Source organism: Panthera onca, chromosome C1 (assembly GCF_046562875.1).
Source record: "Panthera onca isolate mPanOnc1 chromosome C1, mPanOnc1 haplotype 2, whole genome shotgun sequence".
Taxonomy (NCBI): Eukaryota; Metazoa; Chordata; class Mammalia; order Carnivora; family Felidae; genus Panthera; species Panthera onca.
In genome coordinates, this window is record NC_138346.1 from 72,386,149 (window position 1) to 72,405,243 (window position 19,095).

A 19,095-nucleotide genomic window follows, 5' to 3' on the forward strand; every position below is an offset into this window, starting at 1 on the left:
AACAAGAGAATATAACAGTTACAAATATCTGTACACCCAACATATGAGCACCTAAATATATAAAGCAAATATTAACAGATATGAAGTTAGAAATTGACAGTAATACAATAATAGTAGGGGACTTTAACATTCCACTTATATCAGTGAATATATCATCTGGACAAAAAATCAATAAGGAAACAGCAGCCTTAACGTATTAAACCACGTGGACTTAATAGATACACACAGACCCAAGGGAAGAATACACATTCTTTTCAAATGCACATGGACTATTCTCACTTTAGGTCACATGTTAGGCCACAAAACAAGTCTCAATAAATTTAAAGATTGAGATCATATCAAGCATCTTTTCTTAAATGTTTATTTATTTTGAGAGAGAGCATGTGTGTGAGCAGGGGAGGAGCAGAGAGAGGGAAGGAGAATCAATCCCAAGCAAGGTCCGTGCTGACAGTGGGGCTTGATCTCAGGAATCTTGAGATCATGATCTGAGCCAAAATCAAGAGTCAGTCGCTAAACTGACTGAGCCACTCACGCACCCCAAGTATCTTTCCTGATAACAACATAGCTAGTATGAAACTCGATATCAAATACAAGAGAGAAAAAAAAGTAAAAAATCCCCAAACTCCACAAACATATGGAGGCTAAACAACATGGTATGAAACAATGTCAATGAAGAAATCAAAGAGGAAATTAAAAATACCTTGAGGTATTATATGATTTCACTTATATGTGAATCTAAAAAAGTTCCTCTAAGAACCCGACTTTCAAAGAGGGCAGCAAAGGTATATAATGAAAGTATGATGGTTGAGTACTGTTTCGTAGGAAGAGGATCTCAGAGCGTTGCTCCTCCACCTACAGACTTTCAACCACACATTCTGTTTTCAGGTCCTCCCTGAACGCTTCCCCTACAGATGTGTGTCTGGCCTCTCCAATTCTTAAACCTTTCTGGACTTCTTGCTTTTTAACTCCTGAGATCATACTGCACATACAGTTTTACAGCCAGATTTTTTTTTTATACTTGATGTTTCATTATGTAACTGTTGCTAAAATACCCTACCAACTACCTTTAAGCCACCACCATGAGAAAGTTCTAGATTCCTACCAGAGTTCAAGCCAAGGTAGTCACAGGTGTCATGCAAGTACTTACAGAACAGCAGGAAGGAAAAAACCTGTATATAAAATAAATTGTATCTTGAGACACCTATCCTTATGCTAGTACATCTTGAATGATTTATTTTTTATTTTTAAGTAATCTCTACACTGAACGTGGGCCTCGAACCTACAACCCCAAGATCAAGAGTCACGTGTTCTACCAACTGAGTCAGCCAGGCAGGCACCCCCATCTTGAATGAGTTAACTACTAAATATAGCAGTATGAGGCCAGGAAAAATTCAGGTCTCACCATGGAGGCAATTTTAAGTAACCTGTGGTATTATTTAGAATATTTGGGGCGCCTGGGTGGCGCAGTCGGTTAAGCGTCCGACTTCAGCCAGGTCACGATCTCGCGGTCCGTGAGTTCGAGCCCCGCGTCGGGCTCTGGGCTGATGGCTCGGAGCCTGGAGCCTGTTTCCGATTCTGTGTCTCCCTCTCTCTCTGCCCCTCCCCCGTTCATGCTCTGTCTGTCTCTCTCTGTCCCAAAAATAAATAAAAAACGTTGAAAAAAAAAAAAATTTAGAATATTGACCCAGATGCTGTACAGTCACCTGAATTAACAATGGCTTACCAAGATAGAAGTTTGTTTTCTGTCTCGTAACAATCCAAGTGTGATATGATGGCTCCATGTAGGATCCTTCTGTCTTGTTGCTTTCTTCTTCTTAGGCTGTTTCCATTGTTCATATGATTAAAGATGGCTGAGTATACGTTAGCCAGTGGGAAAGGGGAAGTATAATCCAGGGAACACACTTTGAAAGTACTTTTAAAGGCAATTTTGCACCTTTCACTTCAGCTCACAGCTCATTATCCAGAAGTTACTAGAAGACTGGAAAACAGGTTAGCTTGGTGGCCATGTATTTTGTGCTATATAAGAAACTGAGGGAAATGAAATTAAATGAAATAATGAAATGGAAATGAAATGAAGTGAAATGAAATGAGACAAAATAAAAATAAATATACCAGAAAAGAAACGCTGAGGTTAAGTACTGGGGACAGCTAATGGTCTTTGCTATATTCTGAGCTTAGTAAAGTCAAGTTGTTGAATTTAAATTAACATAGGTCTGAGGTTAAGTCCTGATCTTTGTAGTAAGGGATTCTTTTACTTGTGTATACCAAAATTACAAACAAAACTTAAAAATAAAACCAGGAAAAATCATAGTGATTTTCCCTATAGAGGCTTAAGGAAATAGGGAAGATTAATGCCTTATGCTTCTTTTATTCACTGGAATTCAGTAAAATCCTCCTCCGTTTTCCCCATTCTGGCCAGTGAAATCAAGCTCTTTTACTTTTGCTTCTAATACTAATGAAATTCCAGAGCCAAGGTTCACAGATGTATACATTTAAAATTTTTTTTTTTTAACGTTTATTTATTTTTGAGACAGCATGAACGGGGGAGGGGCAGAGAGAGAGGGAGACACAGAATCAGAAGTAGGCTCCAGGCTCTGAGCCATCAGCCCAGAGCCCGACGCAGGGCTTGAACTCACGGACCGCGAGATCGTGACCTGAGCTGAAGTCGGACGCTTAACCGACTGAGCCACCCAGGTGCCCCCAGATGTACACATTTATAATGAACAAGAAGAGATCAAGAGACAAAAGAGGTGCCACTCCCCTTTGCAGCAATGGAGGAAGAGAGATGGTTCTGTTTCACAGAACTAAGTTCAACGAATCTGCTTTGATGAGGTGTTAAACTAAAAACATTCATAAGAACATCTATCTTGTTTTCCTGTGCAATATGAAAACGTGTCTGAATATTCATAATCTAGCAATTTGTTCTCTGTTCTTGGAAGTATAATTTTTAAGAAAGGTCTTATAAACTCTTGAGACTTTGAAATTGTTACTACATACTGCAAAGACAACCTTCACAAAGAGCTTGTATTTCTATTGGTTGTCTTTCTTGATAGTTCGTTGCCTTGGTAATAATGCTGTAATCTACATGTCTGAATTTCTAAACACCCTAAAGGCTTGTAACTTTGTTCTGTCAAATCAGAAGAGAATCATTGGCACATTTCTCTTCTCCCATATATAGAATGGAGACAAATAAATTCCCATCACAGTAGTTGATTTCTTTTGACAAAGACTGAGAGCTTTGTTGCTAAATTAACAAGGGGTATTGCCTTTCTTTTTCTCTTTGAAAATTTAATATCTACTATCTTTAGGAATTCATGGAATTCTTTTCAAGTTATTTAACAGGGTTTCTTTTTTCCCATATAGACTGTCCTTCATCTACCTGGGTTCAGTTCCAAGACAGTTGTTACATTTTTCTTCAAGAAGCCATCAAAGTAGAAAGCATAGAGGACATCAGAAATCAGTGTACTGATCATGGTAAGGAGTTCATTCCTTTTTTTTTCACAGTCTTTAAATAGTGTTCACTAATTCCTTGCAAAAATAGTTTTGTCAGGGCGCCTGGGTGGCTCAGTCGGTTAAGCTTCCAACTTTGGCTCAGGTCATGATCTTGTTGTCTGTGAGTTTGAGCCCCACATCGGGCTCTGTGCTGACAGCTCAGTCTCTGGCCTGCTTCAGATTCTGTGTCTCCCTCTCTCTCTGCTCCTCCCCCGCTTGCATGCTCGCTCGCATGCTCGCTCGCTGGCTCTCTCTCAAAAATAAACAGTTTTGTAATATCTCGCTTTTACCTGGGTCCCTGTAATAGATGGACCATTTTTATTGTAGAATACATAAGCCATAAGTGGAATTGGGCATATACTTAACCTTTGAGTTGGGAGACAGCTGTTAGCCAGTACTGTCCAAAGCTTTGTGCCAGAAACTTAGCAACAGAAGTCTCCATTTAATGTGCATACTCTGTGCCAGGCACTGTGCTTAGGCACACCATATACTTTACCTGGCTTTAATGAACGTAACAAACCTATCAGGTAGTTTTTTTATTATCCTCCTTTTATCAACGGGACAAACTAAGTGCAGTTTATTTGTTTGAGGTCACACAGGTAGTAAGTGACAGAGCCAGGATTTAAACCAGGGTCTAGCAAGGTCTAACAGAACACTCTGTTATTCTGCCTTGAAAGTGCTGTTTCAGGTATGTAGTGTGGGCAGAAGTCAAATGGGACCATGAGGTGAAACTGTGGTAAAGAAATGTATGTTAAAGAAAAAGGAGAAGGGCGCCTGGGTGGCTCAGTCTGTTGACTGTCTGACTCTTGATTTCAGCTCAGGTCATGATCTCATCGTTCATGAGATCAAGCCCCACCTCGGGCTCTGCACTGACAGCTCAGAGCCTGCTTGGGATTCTCTCCCTGCCCCTCTCCTGCTCATGCTCTCTTTCTCTCTCTCTCTCAAAATAAAAAAAAAAAAAAAAAAAAAAAATGAAAGAAAGAGAAAGAAAAAAGAGAAAAAGGCTATTTGCTAGCAGATACATTCAGTGTTCTCCAGAAAATATATTTACAACTTCACATTGTGAAATATTTTAAATAAAAATGGTATTTTTAAAAAGGTGTGCTTGGGTGTTCTTTATATGTTTGGCTGTTTGGCCCAAAGTGCATCCTTGTTGTTGTCTCTAACTGTTGTGATACTTGTAAGTTCAAACTGAAACTAGGATGTGAACTAGCAACTTTTTCAACTGAAATACCTGTGATGGTGATAGGAGAGTCCTTGATTCTTTAGAGGTGTTTTTTATTACTGCATGAGATCTAAAATCTCTTGATCATTTCATTAAATTTTATCTTAGACTTATCAGTAACTCCAGCATTTAGAAATGCCCTTTACCTTAAAAAAAAAAAAAAATCTAACAACCGACCAATACAACATTTTGGAAGAATATCAAATCATATTCACTTATCATAGAAGGAGTGAATGTAAGCATAGAGGTTTTTAATCCTGGTAAGTGCCATGTAGTACTCAATGCATATTGTTTCCCTTTGAAAAACCCATACCTGCCAAATGGTGTTGAACATTGGCTCTTTGAAAATAAGACATTTCGAATCTACCAGTATGGTTTCATTTTAAAGAAATTGAGGGCTGCCTGGGTGGCTCAATCGGTTAAGCATCTGACTCTTGATTTCAGCTCAGGTCATGAGCTCACGGTTTGTGAGTTTGAGCCCCGAGTCAGGCAGGCCCTGTGCTGACAGCGTGGAGCCTGCTTAGGATTCTCTTTCTCTGCCCATCAGCTGCTCACACATTCTCTATCAAAATAAATATTTTTTCAAAAATTGAATAATAGGCATTTTTTCAAATGGGGCTTCCCCTATAACAATTTTCTATCTTTTTAAAAAATTACTTATATTAGGTATACTTAATGTAGATTTCAATAACAGACATTATTTGGGACTTACTAGCCTGTATGAACCACTATGTCAGAATTCACTGTCCAGTTTTACTACTTATCTTTAGCAATTAAGCAAATGCTTACTTTACAGAGGCAAAATTACTACTGGTTGACTTTTTCTACGACTCAACTGCAGTTGAGTTGTATTTGCCATTTTTCTTTAGCAAAGCAAAACAGAATTGGAAACAGCCAGAAACTTTGTGATTTGACCTTGATTGCTTGTTCTGGAGTCCATTAACTCTATTTGTTCAAGCAGGGCAGCCACTAAGGAATTTTAAATGCTTATTTATTTTTGAGAGAGAGAGAACACAAGCAGGGAAGGGGGACAGAGAGGAGGAGACACGGAATCTGATGCAGACTCCAGACTCTGAGCTGTCAGCACAGAGCCCGATGCGGGGCTCGAACCCACAAACCATGAGATCATGGCTTGAGCTGAAGTTGGATGCTTAAGGACTGAGCCACCCAGAGGCCCCAGGAATTTTAAATTGTTATATTCAAATTTGCTTATAAAATTTATCTTGTGTCTAAAGAAAAATATAACTCTTTTCCCCAGTTAAAAATCTATAAATTCAGTTTGTCTTACTGATTGGATTTTTAAAAATTTCTCATACATTTCTCTTTACCTTACCATTTATTTGAAAATCCTCTATATTTGTTTCTACTCTGGAAATACCCAGTTCATTAATGAATCAGAAAATTAGCTAAAATTAGTTAATAACACTGGTATTTATTTTTGGCTACACCAGTATTTTGGTTAAGAGTCGTAAGTAGACATAAATTCAGTGTTTGCTATGTATGAGGAAGAAAAAGCATAAGGTATAATACTACAGTATTTACATTGGGATTTATAAAATCTTGCCAGCTATACAAAATCATATGTAAAACCTGTCATTAGGGGTTTAGAAAACAAGTGACTTGTTACCTTTTGTGCTGCAGTGAGCTATCTTTAGAAATATTCCCAGTGTTTTGTATAATTTACTTCATATTACCTCTCCTTATTTTTGGTATCCTTATTCATTTAGGTAAATAATTGTGAGAGGCTAACATTTTTCTTATTTTGCAACATTTACCTTTAATTTATGTTATCATTATAATAGAAAAAATAAATATTTTCAATATTTCTTTTTTGTGATTTGTGAGATATGTCACTAGCTATAAAAAGAATTGAAGACCCATATTATATCTCAGCAGGTAGTGTCACTGGTAATGCACTGTAAAAAAATTTTTCTTGAGCACATGCATTCTCCAGGGACTTACGCTGTCATTTGTTAAAGAAAATGAAAGTGTGACTTATTTGCCTGACACAGTAATTTAAGTTTATACAATATTTAATTAGATTACAATGTTAAGAATCATTAAAGTTCCCTTGGCTTCCACAAGGTCAAAGAAAAGGATGAAAAACTCCTCTCTGAACACTTAAGCCAAAACTATAACCTAGTTAAATACTTCCCTTGAGAGTTTTTCTAGAGTGGTATTTTGGTCACATTTTACAAGTGAGTACAAGTATCAGGGTGAAACAAATTAAAAGTCTGTGCGACATTTAACAGGCAGGCAGCTGGAAATGATAAGAAAACCATCATAGAGTTTTTCAAAATGGAGATACGACTCAGAGAGCCTTGCTGAATCCTAACTTTGGATTAAAGTATTGTTATCTGATTTTTCTTTTAAAAGTTCTTTGTAATATGCACAATCACTATTAAAAAACTTAGAAAAATACATGTGCAGATATTTTAAAAATATAGCAAAATCACCCTAAATTGCACCACCCTAATAAGGAAATGTAATGATTGTTAACATTTTGGTTAAATATCCTAGACATTTCACCCCAGGCAAATTTATATTAATACTTTTTTTTTTTTTTTAATGCAGTGTGCCTTTTAATGTTTATTTTTGAGAGAGAGTACCAGAGGGGGAGGAGCAGAGAGAGAGGGAGGATCCGAAGTAGCTCTGTGCTGTGTGTGCAGAGCCCTATGCAGGGTTTGAACTCACGAACTGTGAGATCATGACCTGAGCCGAAGTTGTGTGCTTAACCTACTGAGCCACCCAGGCGTCCCAGCTATTTTTTTAATATATAAAAAAAGGGATATTTGGCAAACTGTCCCGTAATTTGCATTTTCCATTAAAGATGTCTGTGGCAGCAAAAATGTAATGCATATTTCCTAATAACTGTGTATTAATCCAGTATATAGAAATGCCATAATTGATTTAATTAATCCTTTAATATTGGCTGTTGAATTATTTGCAATCTTTCAGTGTCACAAACGTGCGGTGAACATTAATGGTCGTGTCTATTTGAGCACAGAGCCAATGATTATTAAGGATTGCTGGGTCAAATATGTGCCCTTTTAAGGGCTTTTGACACATCTTGCCATATTGTTTCCAAGAAGGTTGTACTAATTTTTACTCCACCTAACCACTTATGAGTTTCTATTTTGTTATACCCAGGGCCAACACTGTTTAATCTAGAAGTCTGAAAGGCTGCTTAATTTAATTTTCATTTCTTTACCAGTGAGATTGCATTTCTCACACATTTCTTTTGTTAGATTTCCTTCTGTGAGGGTGAACTGTCTTTTTTACAGTCTTGAAACAATTATTTTTCTTCCATTAAGGTGTTGGCTTCTTTATTTATAATAGAGCTGCAGTCTGCCTGGTTTGTGATTTTAGACTTTTTGGCCCTATAGTAATTTTCTTTTCCCCTATTGTTAAATTTATTGGGGTTTTTTTGGTAAGCTTCTTTTAAGGTATAAAAGTAATCATTTAATAAAAATTTTTCTTAGTATGTCAGTACATAGTAGCTGTCTTTTCCATTTAACTGTTAACTTATTACAAAATATTATCAACTTTAGAGTGAGGTCATAAATATAGTAGCCTACAATTTAAGCCACCTGTAATTCTCAAAGGATGGTCCCTGGATCAGCAGCATCAGCATCACCTGGGAACTTGTTGGGAATGTAAATTCTCAGGCCCCATCTCATTCCAGTTGGAAGCCCTCCAGATTTTGATGCATGCTCAAGGTGGAGAACCACTGAACTAAGACAATATTCTGGAATTTTCAGGAGACTTTGTTAAGTTTGGATGATTTTGGAAGAATGTAATAGTAGGCAAAAGTACCGTATTTCTCCATGTACTTGCATTAGTTATAGTACAGAAAGTCTCCACACTGTAAAATATACGTAGGATCAACAACTTATCATTGGAAAATGGGAAAATTGTTACTTCTAAATTACTGAGGCTGAGAAGTCCTATGTTTATTATTTTTGTGTTATATTCCATATTTAGCTGAGTACACCTGAAAGGCTGTTACATTATTATTATTATTATTTTTTTTTTTTTTTTTGTCTTACACCCAGGGATTAGATGTATCCTCCCTGCCAGCTTTCTGGCTGCTTTGAGCACAAGCCTTGATGTCATCATTTATTCAACTGTCTTCACTTGAAAAAACAGAATATCATGAAAGGAACTAACTCTACTAGCATTTTCTCTAAAGTATTATCCAATTAAGACAGTGAAATTCTTTTTAATTTGCAAGAGAATCTTTGTCTAGGTAAGGAAACAGGGTTAAATATCTCTTGGAAAAGTAGTTACTCCTGATATTTATAGGATGCTTGTATGTATATGTAGCTTATAGACTTTAAGAACCACAAAAGCTAATGTATGGGAGATATAAAATATAGATCGCTGCTGCTCTTTACTCTTGAATCACATGAAAGTGTGATTAACTATCCAATGATAGACCTCTTTTATTGATCATTTTCCTTAACCAGGAATTTTCTAAAGACCACAGAATATGTACATGTAAGGCTTTGGGCAGCAGGCACACGAAGGCCAGTTAAATGAGGCAAGTCAGACTGTTGCTTAATTTCACGTCTTGCAACTGTTCTGGCAAGTTGACTTCATAGTTTACAGTTCTCCTAGATTTGGTCAGAGCTTCTCCTCACTACACTAGTAAACAAAGGGAGAAACCATGGTTGCTCGAGGAAGAGGTGATGGGAAAAAGGAAAGTTGAGAGATGCAGAAAATATGTTCTATTGCTGAAGCCTCCCATGATGTTTTGTTCCCTTGTGTGTAAATTACCAACTCTACATAAATGAAATGAGAATATAAAATTGTTGTGCTCAATTTATCACATCACTTTACTCATGAATATATTGTCTCTTCAAAATTGTGCATATTCTCAAGCTGAAATTTAAAAAGGTGTGAAAGTATAATACATTATGGTAAATGTATTATAATGCATAATTTTTATATAATTCCTGTGATCTGCATTGATTCTGGAAACATGGTAACTTTATTTCTACCTAAAAATAATTTCAGGAGCAGACATGGTAAGCATACATAATGAAGAAGAAAATGCTTTTATACTGGAGACTTTGAAAAAGCAATGGAAAGGCCCAGATGATATCCTACTAGGCATGTTTTTTGACACAGATGGTAAGTAATATTTACCTTGTAGGAAACCACTTTTTTTTTTTTAATGGTAATAAAACTGGTAACTTTGAGATTCTTCAGTTCTGTAGTTCAAGTTGATGTTTCCTATAGTCTCTGGGTATTCTATTTTCAGTGTGCACCTATGACCTATACTGCAACTCTTTCCTGAGCAGCTGTGTTTCTTTTGTCCGGATTAAAATATGGTTCTAGGCTCAGCATTTTTGTAATATGGTAGTGTCATAAATGTGTCAACTGTAGGATATTGCTAGATTGAACTATCAAGGTTATATTATGTAAATGTATTTATTGTCCCTGTAGGAAACAGAAAGTACATGCATTATTAATGAAATGAAACTACTAAGGTTACTATTAATATTTTAATTTTCTTGGCTATTTCCCCCAAGAAAATGTTACTTTATTATTTTCAAAAACAGGATCTTCCGTAGAACTTCTTTGAGCCAATACCTTTCATTTGCTGGTACACAAGATATATTCCTCCTAATTTAAATCCTACAACTAAAAGTTTTGAGCAGACATATCTTAGTAATTTTCCACCTTTAATCCCAGATCCTTTTCTTAGGCTTTCTTTTTAACTCCATTTAACACTGTCATAATGATAAAAATATTCTTAACTGACAGATGCAAGTTTCAAGTGGTTTGATAAGTCAAATATGACATTTGATAAATGGACAGACCAAGAAGATGGTGAGGATCTAGTTGACACCTGTGCCTTTTTGCACACCAAGACAGGTGAATGGAAAAAAGGAAATTGTGAAATTTCTTCTGTGGAAGGAACCCTTTGTAAAGCAGCTAGTAAGTATAACTGAAAACTTTTTTCCATTTCTAGAGGGGTGGGGAAAGTAGGGCTGGTTTTAAAATAAAAATTTTTGAGACAAGTATGCCTCAATAAATTAGAGGGAGTAAGAAAGACTTCAGAATATATTAATTAGGATGCTATGCTCCCAGATCTTTTGGAAGTCCAATATAATTCTCATGTGAATCAGGCATACTTTCATTCTATCTGCTTATTCTTAGAGCCTGCAAGAGGTCAGAAATTTCTTCTCTTGTTCAAAGGAATTATCATAGTCTCCTTGCATGTTATTGGATTAGCTACTCATGTCTGATTCCAGAGTTCTAGCTAATGTTTAAAGAATTTTACCTTGTACAGGTACTAACATCCTTTGTTTAGGCAAATGAAGAAAAACTGCATTGTAGTCAATAACTTATTCTGGACTAAAATGCAATTTTTCTTCTGACCCATCAGAATGCTTTTTCTCCCCACCGCAACCCTGAGGTGCAAGCTCTGAACCTGGCCCCTGCCCTTCCAACCACCACCCCTGGGCTCTGGCCGTCCCTTCTTCCCCTTCAGAATGCTTTCTAATGGACAAAATTATTATGTCTCACAACAGTATTTTGATGTTATTGTTAAACATCAAAGCATGTTCCAAGTTTCAGAAAAAATTTTGTTCTTATTAAAAACACTTAAAATTTCAAAATATGATTTTGGGATACTTGAAACATGACAGCCATTTCTCCACTTTGCATCTTTAGTATTTCCCCCCTTCTACTTCAACTGTAAACCAAAATTATTTTCCCCTTTTGATTTTTTTGTATGCCTCAGCAGGGTTCTTAACTACAGTTGATTATATTAAATTTATCATAGTTTTATGGTAGTGGAATTCCACTTCCAATATTTATTGGATTAAAAAAATTTTTTTTTCATGTACTAAGTCTCAGGGCACATTTATATAAACCAAATTTTTAATTAAACTATAACTGAAACATCAGAAATAGTGAGCAAATCCATACTAATGGGGTCACAGTTGTATACTTCAATTTTATTAGGTTTGTTTTCTGTAGACCCTCTAACAAAAATTATTTTCCTCACCTCATCACTTTGAGTTTCCTTATTCTTTCTCCACCAACCAAGCTAATACACTGTTAGACCTCTACATCTTTAAAAAAAAAGAAACAAAAAACAACTTTGTTCAAAATGGAAAACAATTGACCAAGCAATAGAAATAGGGATATTAAGCTACTAAATTTCATTTTCAACTATTTTGAAAGTGTTTAAAGGCAAACTTAGAATAAAGTATACATACTTGAATTTTAATTTTCATTTTCTTTTGCATTTTAGTCCCATATGAAAAGAAATATTTATCAGGTAAGTAATGGTCTTTTGTTAAAAATCTTCCCACAAGTAAAAATACATTGATTCTAATGTCAAAATATTACTAAAGACCTCCTTAAAATTAATTATATAATTTTATAAAGTGGAACAACTTTTATAAGAATTTAGAAAGGTCTTAACTTAGTAATAAGAATTGACATCCTAAATATGGTAACTGCAAATATGTATGAATTTTTTTAAATACCAAATTGTATTTTCCCATTGAATTCCCTTTTTTGTGGGAAATGAGTCTGCAATCTTTTGTTTAAAAGACTTTGACCTTATAATTATAGTTCTTTAAGGATCTGTCTTAAGGGTTTACTAAATGCATTTTTTTTAAAGTTCATTTACTTTGAGAGAGCCCGTGTGCATGAATGGAGGGGCAGAGAGAGAGGGGAGAGAGAATCCCAAGCAGGCTCTGCTCTGTCAGCAGAGCCAGATGTGGGGCTTTATTAGGAACAGTGAGATCATGACCTGAGCTGAGATCAAGAGTTGGACACTTAATTGGCCGAACCACCCAGGTGCCCCTAAATGCATATTTTTTTGAAAGAACAGGTAATACATTAACATGGTTGAAAAAGCAAAATAGTAAGGCAAATGCTGAAAAGTCCGTCTCCCATCTTGCCCCTGTCTACATTATTCTACTTTTATCCTTATTGGGCACCAGCTCAAGTTTCTTTTTTTTTTAAATTTTTTTTTCAACGTTTTTTTATTTATTTTTGGGACAGAGAGAGACAGAGCATGAACGGGGGAGGGGCAGAGAGAGAAGGAGACACAGAATCGGAAAGAGGCTCCAGGCTCCAAGCTGTCAGCCCAGAGCCTGAGGCGGGTCAAGTTTCTTAACTGTGTTTCTTTTGCCAAGATCAGCAAATTGAGATATAGGACTTACTTTGCCCTTTTATTCACTAATAGATTCTAGGTATCAACAACGCATACTCTTCCGTATATGTCTTTATGGATATAAACCAGCTCCAGACCCTTACTGGCTGGTTTCCAAACATTACAGTGCTGCAGTGAATGAATCTACTTGCACAAATACATTATTTAAAGATTAGATTCCCTGAAATGCAAATGTTGGATTTGAAAAGTGGATGTAGAACTTTGATCGATAACATGGTTTTAGAATTGTACTATTTTGCATTCCCAGAAACATGTCTATTAAATTTTTTTTTTTTTGTTGCCAATTGGTAGCATAATTTTTAATCTGAGGTGTGAATAAGATGCACAAATCTTAAGTGTACAGTTTGATGGTTGCCTCTGGATATACCTGGGTAACTACCTCCCAAATCAAGATAGAGAAAGAACATGTTACACCAAAAAATTTCCTTCATGCCCATTACCAATAAATGTATCCCCTACCATCATCTCTCCCAGAGTTACCCACTATTTTGAGTTCCATCACCATAGGTTAGAGTTGCTGGTTTAGAACATAGATAGAATTCTACTGGCTTTTTTCACTCAAGAATTTTTTTTAGATCCATCCATGTTACGTATATATTGTACTTATTCTACTGTTGTATAGTACTTTGTAAATGTATCACAATTTGTCCAATTTCCTATTATGTATATATGCATCATGTCTAGTTTGGTACTAAAATGATAGAACAGCCTATGAACATTCTCATTTGGACCTATTTTCTCATTTTCCTTGTGTATATTCCAAAGAGAAGAACTGCAAGGTCAATAGGGTAGCTAATATATTTGGCTTTATTAGAAACTACCAAGTAATTTTTCAAAGTGGTTGAACTGCTACATTCTACTGCATATCCATCCCATGGAAAGTCCCATCTAATTTCAGCCATTCAGGTGTGTGTAATCATTTTGATTTTCATTTCCCTGGTGAATAATGTTGAGCACTTTTATTAGCCATTTCATTGTGTTTTGCGAAATGCCTACTCAAGTCTTTTGTCCTTATTTTTTATTGGGTTGCTTTCTAAATTGGTAGTTGTTTTTAAAAATTCTGGATTGGCATGGTCAGATGTAGATTTTCTAATTTGGGGATTGCTGTAACTGTGATGGAAGAGGAAAGGAGTGTTTGAGAATTCGTGTGTATATTGGAGAATTAAGTTCTCACTCTTCAACAGAAGGAATAAATACCTTAAAGTATCAACCAAAGGGGCATCTGGCTGGCTCAGCTGGTAGAGCACTTGGCTCTTGATCTCGGGGTAGTGAGTTGCCCCATGTTGGCACAGAGCTTAAAAATAAAATCAAGCAGAGTGCCTGGGTGGCTTAGTCGGTTGAGCGTCCGACTTCGGCTCAGGTCATGATCTCGCGGTTGGTGGGTTTAAGCCCTGCATCAGGCTCTGTGCTGACAGCTTGGAGCCTGGAGCCTGGTTCAGATTCTGTGTCTCCCTCTCTCTGCCCTTTCCCTGCTCATGCTCTGTCTCTCAAAAATGAATAAACGTTAAAAAAAAAAAAACTCAAAAATAAAATCAAGCAGAGTACCACCTCACATCCATTAGGTTGGCTACCAAAAAAAAAAAAAAAAAAAAAAAAAAAAAAAATATATATATATATATATATATTACAAACACACACATATATACATATAATAACAAAAAACAAATCAAGTATTGACAAGGATATGGAGAAAATGGAACAGTTGTGCCCTATTGATGGGAATTTCAAATGGTACAGAAAACAGTAATGATAAATTCTCAAAAAACTAAAAATAGAAATACCTACGATGCAGCAATCCCACTTCTGGGTATATACGCAAAAGGAATGAAAAGAGGTATCAAAGATTTGTACACTCATGTTCATAGCAGCATTATTCACAATAGCCAAAAAGTGGAAGGTGCCAACCCAAGTGTCCATCAACAGATGAATGGGTAAGTAGAACATGATATATACACTATGGAACATTATTTAGCCTTAAAAAGGCAATTCTGACACATCCTACAATATGCACAAACTTGGAAGACATTAGTTAGGCTAAGTGAAATAAGCTGGTTACAAAAGTACAAATACTTGGTGATTCCAATGATCTGAGATACCTGGAGTAGTGGACCTACAAAAGGTAGAATGGTGGTTGACAAGGAATAAAATAAGGGAAGAATGGGGCATTACTGTTTAATACATAGTTTCTCGGGTTTGAAAGATGAAGAATTCTGTGGAGAAAGTGGTGACAGCACATCAGTGTGAACGTACTTAACGCTATAAAACTGTAAACTTAAAACAGGTTAAGATGGTATTTTGTTATGTGTATTTCACATTAAAAAATTAAGAAAAGCCGTGTAAGTATGTTATTTATAAGTATGGAGGCAAATAATCTTAAAAGGAATGGATTTGATGAATGGGAATTCAGGGTGAGTGGCAGTGGGACAGGAGGAGCACAGTATTTTCTGACACATATCTTGTAGAACATTTGCACGTGTATATTTGGGTGAGGGGGAAGGATATTTACCGATTGAGTAGAATATAAAAGGATACATAGAGATTTAAGTACAAAAGTGTATGTAGGTTTATGATGGTTCTCAAAATCTTATCAGGAGTTGTTGAAAGAACTAGCAACAGAGTTGTCTTTGAATTCATTAAAAAATAATATTTCATAAGACTGTGCAACTATTTGCCTGGCTTTCTTGACACGTTTTCATCTAAAGGTCCAACAAATAATACACCCCAAACCTTACCAAACTGTGACTGCTACAAACTTTAAAGATCAAAAAGGAGAGAATTTTCCTTTTAGTGGCCATTTTCTTCCTCCTAACTCCTAAACTGAGTTAATTTCCCTGGACTGACTGACTTATGGAAAGTTTATGAGGGTTTTCAGTAGCCAAGGACTGCAAGGTTGTAATTGCTTCAGGAATACACATATATATAGTTACTTGAATAAATAGAAAAAGGGAGATAATTCACTGCCATTCTTGTTTTTTCTCAGTGATAACAAATTTTAAATGCCAAAAGCCAGATGAACCAATAAGTTTCATTAATGTAAACAAGTATCTAAAGACAACTAGTCTTGAAAAGAGCAGTAAATAGGAAGTCTTAGACTAGGAAGTAAAATCCAAGGAAGACACGTAGAACCGTGACATACCCTGAGTGTAGGTAATTTCCATTTTAGGATGGAGAATTGTAAAACTTAAAATCTTAAGAATGGCAGTCATTCAAGCTAACAAATACAAATCTGAATAAGTGTAATTTATTTTTCTCATCAGTGTGGGAAATTCTAATAGGCAAATATTTACATGATGAAACTGTATTTATGCCCCCCCTCGCCCAAGTGCAGTTCTAGCAACTGGGTGTCCTGATTTCCATATATATATATATATATATATATATATATATATATATTTTTTTTTTTTTTTTTTTTGTCTTTTCCTTTTCAGATAACCACATTTTAATATCAGCTTTGGTGATTGCTAGCACAGTAATTTTGACAGTTTTGGGAGCAATCGTTTGGTTCCTGTACAAAAGAAATTTGGATTCTGGTTTCACCACAGTTTTTTCAGCTGCACCCCAATCACCTTATAACGACGACTGTGTTTTGGTTGTTGCAGAAGAAAATGAGTATGCTGTTCAATTTGACTAAGATCTTGGAAATTTCAGATTAAGACATCAAATGTTGACAGCGATTTCCTGTACAGGATTTTAATGTAAAATTTGACAATGAAAATCAGTTTTCATGGTATATTTCCTTATTCCAGTAACATTATTCTCATATAATCGTGACAAAAACTGATCTTTAGGTTTATCATAAGTTTTTAAAAAGGAATGATAAATACAATTTGGTAGTTTTAACCACCTCCCTAAATGTACCTTTCACTTAAAAAAGTTTAAATAAAGCCTAAAGTAGTAAAGTAGATAAAAATAAAAACCCAGTCTACTGCTCTATCTTCCTTCCCATTTGGTTGAACCACCTTAGGTTAGAATTGGGGAAAAAAACAAAAACAAAAATAACTCTTACCTACCACTGTAGTTTTAGTAATCACCAGGTCTTAACCAATTTCTAGGTCTTGCTCTTTTATTAATAAACATGAGAAAACATACCTTTAAAAAGATCCTATACATTAAGACGTCACACATTACAATTTACTGTGGCAGACGATTCCCCTAATATTTTTATCTTCCCTTTTGAGTTAGATGTAGAAAATTTTTTAGATTTTAACCACCCCATATCCTACATTTTAAAATTTCATTACTTTTAGAACATCACTTTGGACAAGAAATCTTATTTTGTACTAATAACAAATGGTTAGAATGTCAATGAAATTTTATAAATTTTTTGAAGCAAAAAGGATTACAGCCATACCAGGAAGATGTGGAAGTGGATGGCAGTGAGGATAATGCTTTGATCACAGAGCCCCTTTATTTAAGAATATTTCTTCTCTACCTCCAGATCTGTTCCTATATAAGGTGTGTCAGTGCTCCCCGAACACTGATGAACTATCATTCAAGGACATGAAAACTAGGGTAGCAAAAACTGCAGAAAAACACTACATACTACTGTAGTTGTGATGCTCAAAGTTGTCAGTAAAGGTGAGAAGAATCTTTTTGGGGGTAAAAAATGAAAACGAGAGCTGAATCAAGAGTGATTTTCCTTAGCATTCTTTATAGCTTAAAAATAACTAGAAAAGATAAATATATGGAGTTCACATAAAATTATCTTTACTTAGAAACCCTGAAAGCTCAAAGTAGTAGTCTCTCTCCCTAACCAATGTCTCATCAATTATCTTATGGGAAAAACTTTTCTTATGGGGAGATACACTATCTCAAGCTTGACCAATGGCAACAAAGTCCCAGCTTACACGATGTGTCCACTGGCATTACGAATAACCTCCTTCATCACAATTAATGGCACTGTTGTTTAATGACATAGGAAAAACTACAAAGTGCTGACAAGACTATATGGTATGGCTGTGTGGTACTAAAAGAACAGATGTTACACTAGCCTTCTTACACAAAACAACTACACTCTGCAAGAGCTTTACATTTCTAAGTTTTTGGATACTATTTTATTCCTGGTAAGTTATTAATAGTGAACAGATTGGAATTCCTTCCTTTTTCTATTCAAATTCTACCAGTCATTTAAAAACTAAGACAGATCTTAACTCTTCCTTAAAACGTTCTCTAATAGTCACAGATTTCTACAGTATCCAATATAGTAGCCACAAGCTACATGTGGCTATTTATGTTAAAATTAAATATAACTTAAAGTTCAGTTTCTCAGTTGCACTAGCCACACTTCAAATGCTCAAACACATGTAGCAGCTACCGTAATAGGCAATACAAATTACAGAGCATTTCCACTTCCATCCATCATCACGAAGTTTTACTGGACAGTGCTGCTCTAGAATCTCCCCTTCCACTTAACTCCCATACAACTAATTTTCTTGTTCATTTTGATCACTTCTACCCAATGGCAGCTCTTACAAAACAGCTACATTAAACTGATTTAATTTTCCATATTTGATTTCACCTTTCAAGTAAGTCCTTAGAGGTCCCTGGTTAGTGAAGTGTTAAATCTTAATTTTCTTCATACATCAGAACATCTGTAACAGGGCCTTTGCATCTATTCAGTGGTCAACAGCAAACTGGGTCATTCAAGTCTGTATGTATATTTTTATTATCATCAACATAACCATGCTTATTTATATTCAAAATGTATAAATTGCTTTCTTCAACATCTTGGTTTTGGTTAATAAGGACAGTATAAATTCTTACGTTTGGCAGGTATCTAGAGAGAATAACATTAAACTGCATTTTCCTAAGAATTTGCATTCTCTGTAGTGAGTGCTCTATGGTCTATTTCTGTTTATATGGTTTTAAAAGTAATTCACACGTACAGGGTATCAGAAGCTTATGCAATATTGAAATATGAAATAGTAAGCGGTACTACGGAACTGAAAGTATACTAAGCTCAAGCCACTGTGTATCTCTGGCATTAAGCATTTAATATGACAATAAACTGCATACCAATGGAATGTTTTCTACTAAATTAAAAAAAAAAAACATTTTTGAGAGACAGCGAGTGAGTGGGGGAGGGGCAGAGAGAGAAGGAAACACAGAATCCAAAGCAAACTCCAGGCTGAGCAAGCTGTCAGCACAGAGCCCGATGCGGGGCTCAAATGCACAA

At 35.7% G+C, this 19,095-nt stretch overlaps 1 protein-coding gene across 1 annotated transcript in view; it reads left to right on the forward strand.

Moving 5' to 3' along the window:
- The window catches only part of CD302 (CD302 molecule), a 30,247-nt gene extending 11,499 nt beyond the window's left edge, over window positions 1-18,748 (forward strand). The window contains exons 3-7 of the mRNA XM_060624621.3: window positions 3,364-3,474; window positions 9,737-9,853; window positions 10,490-10,663; window positions 11,988-12,014; window positions 16,349-18,748. Of these exons, the coding sequence (XP_060480604.3) occupies window positions 3,364-3,474; window positions 9,737-9,853; window positions 10,490-10,663; window positions 11,988-12,014; window positions 16,349-16,551 (632 nt within the window). The 3' untranslated portion in view covers window positions 16,552-18,748. The remainder of the gene's footprint in view (window positions 1-3,363; window positions 3,475-9,736; window positions 9,854-10,489; window positions 10,664-11,987; window positions 12,015-16,348) is intronic.
- Window positions 18,749-19,095: the final 347 nt, after the last annotated feature.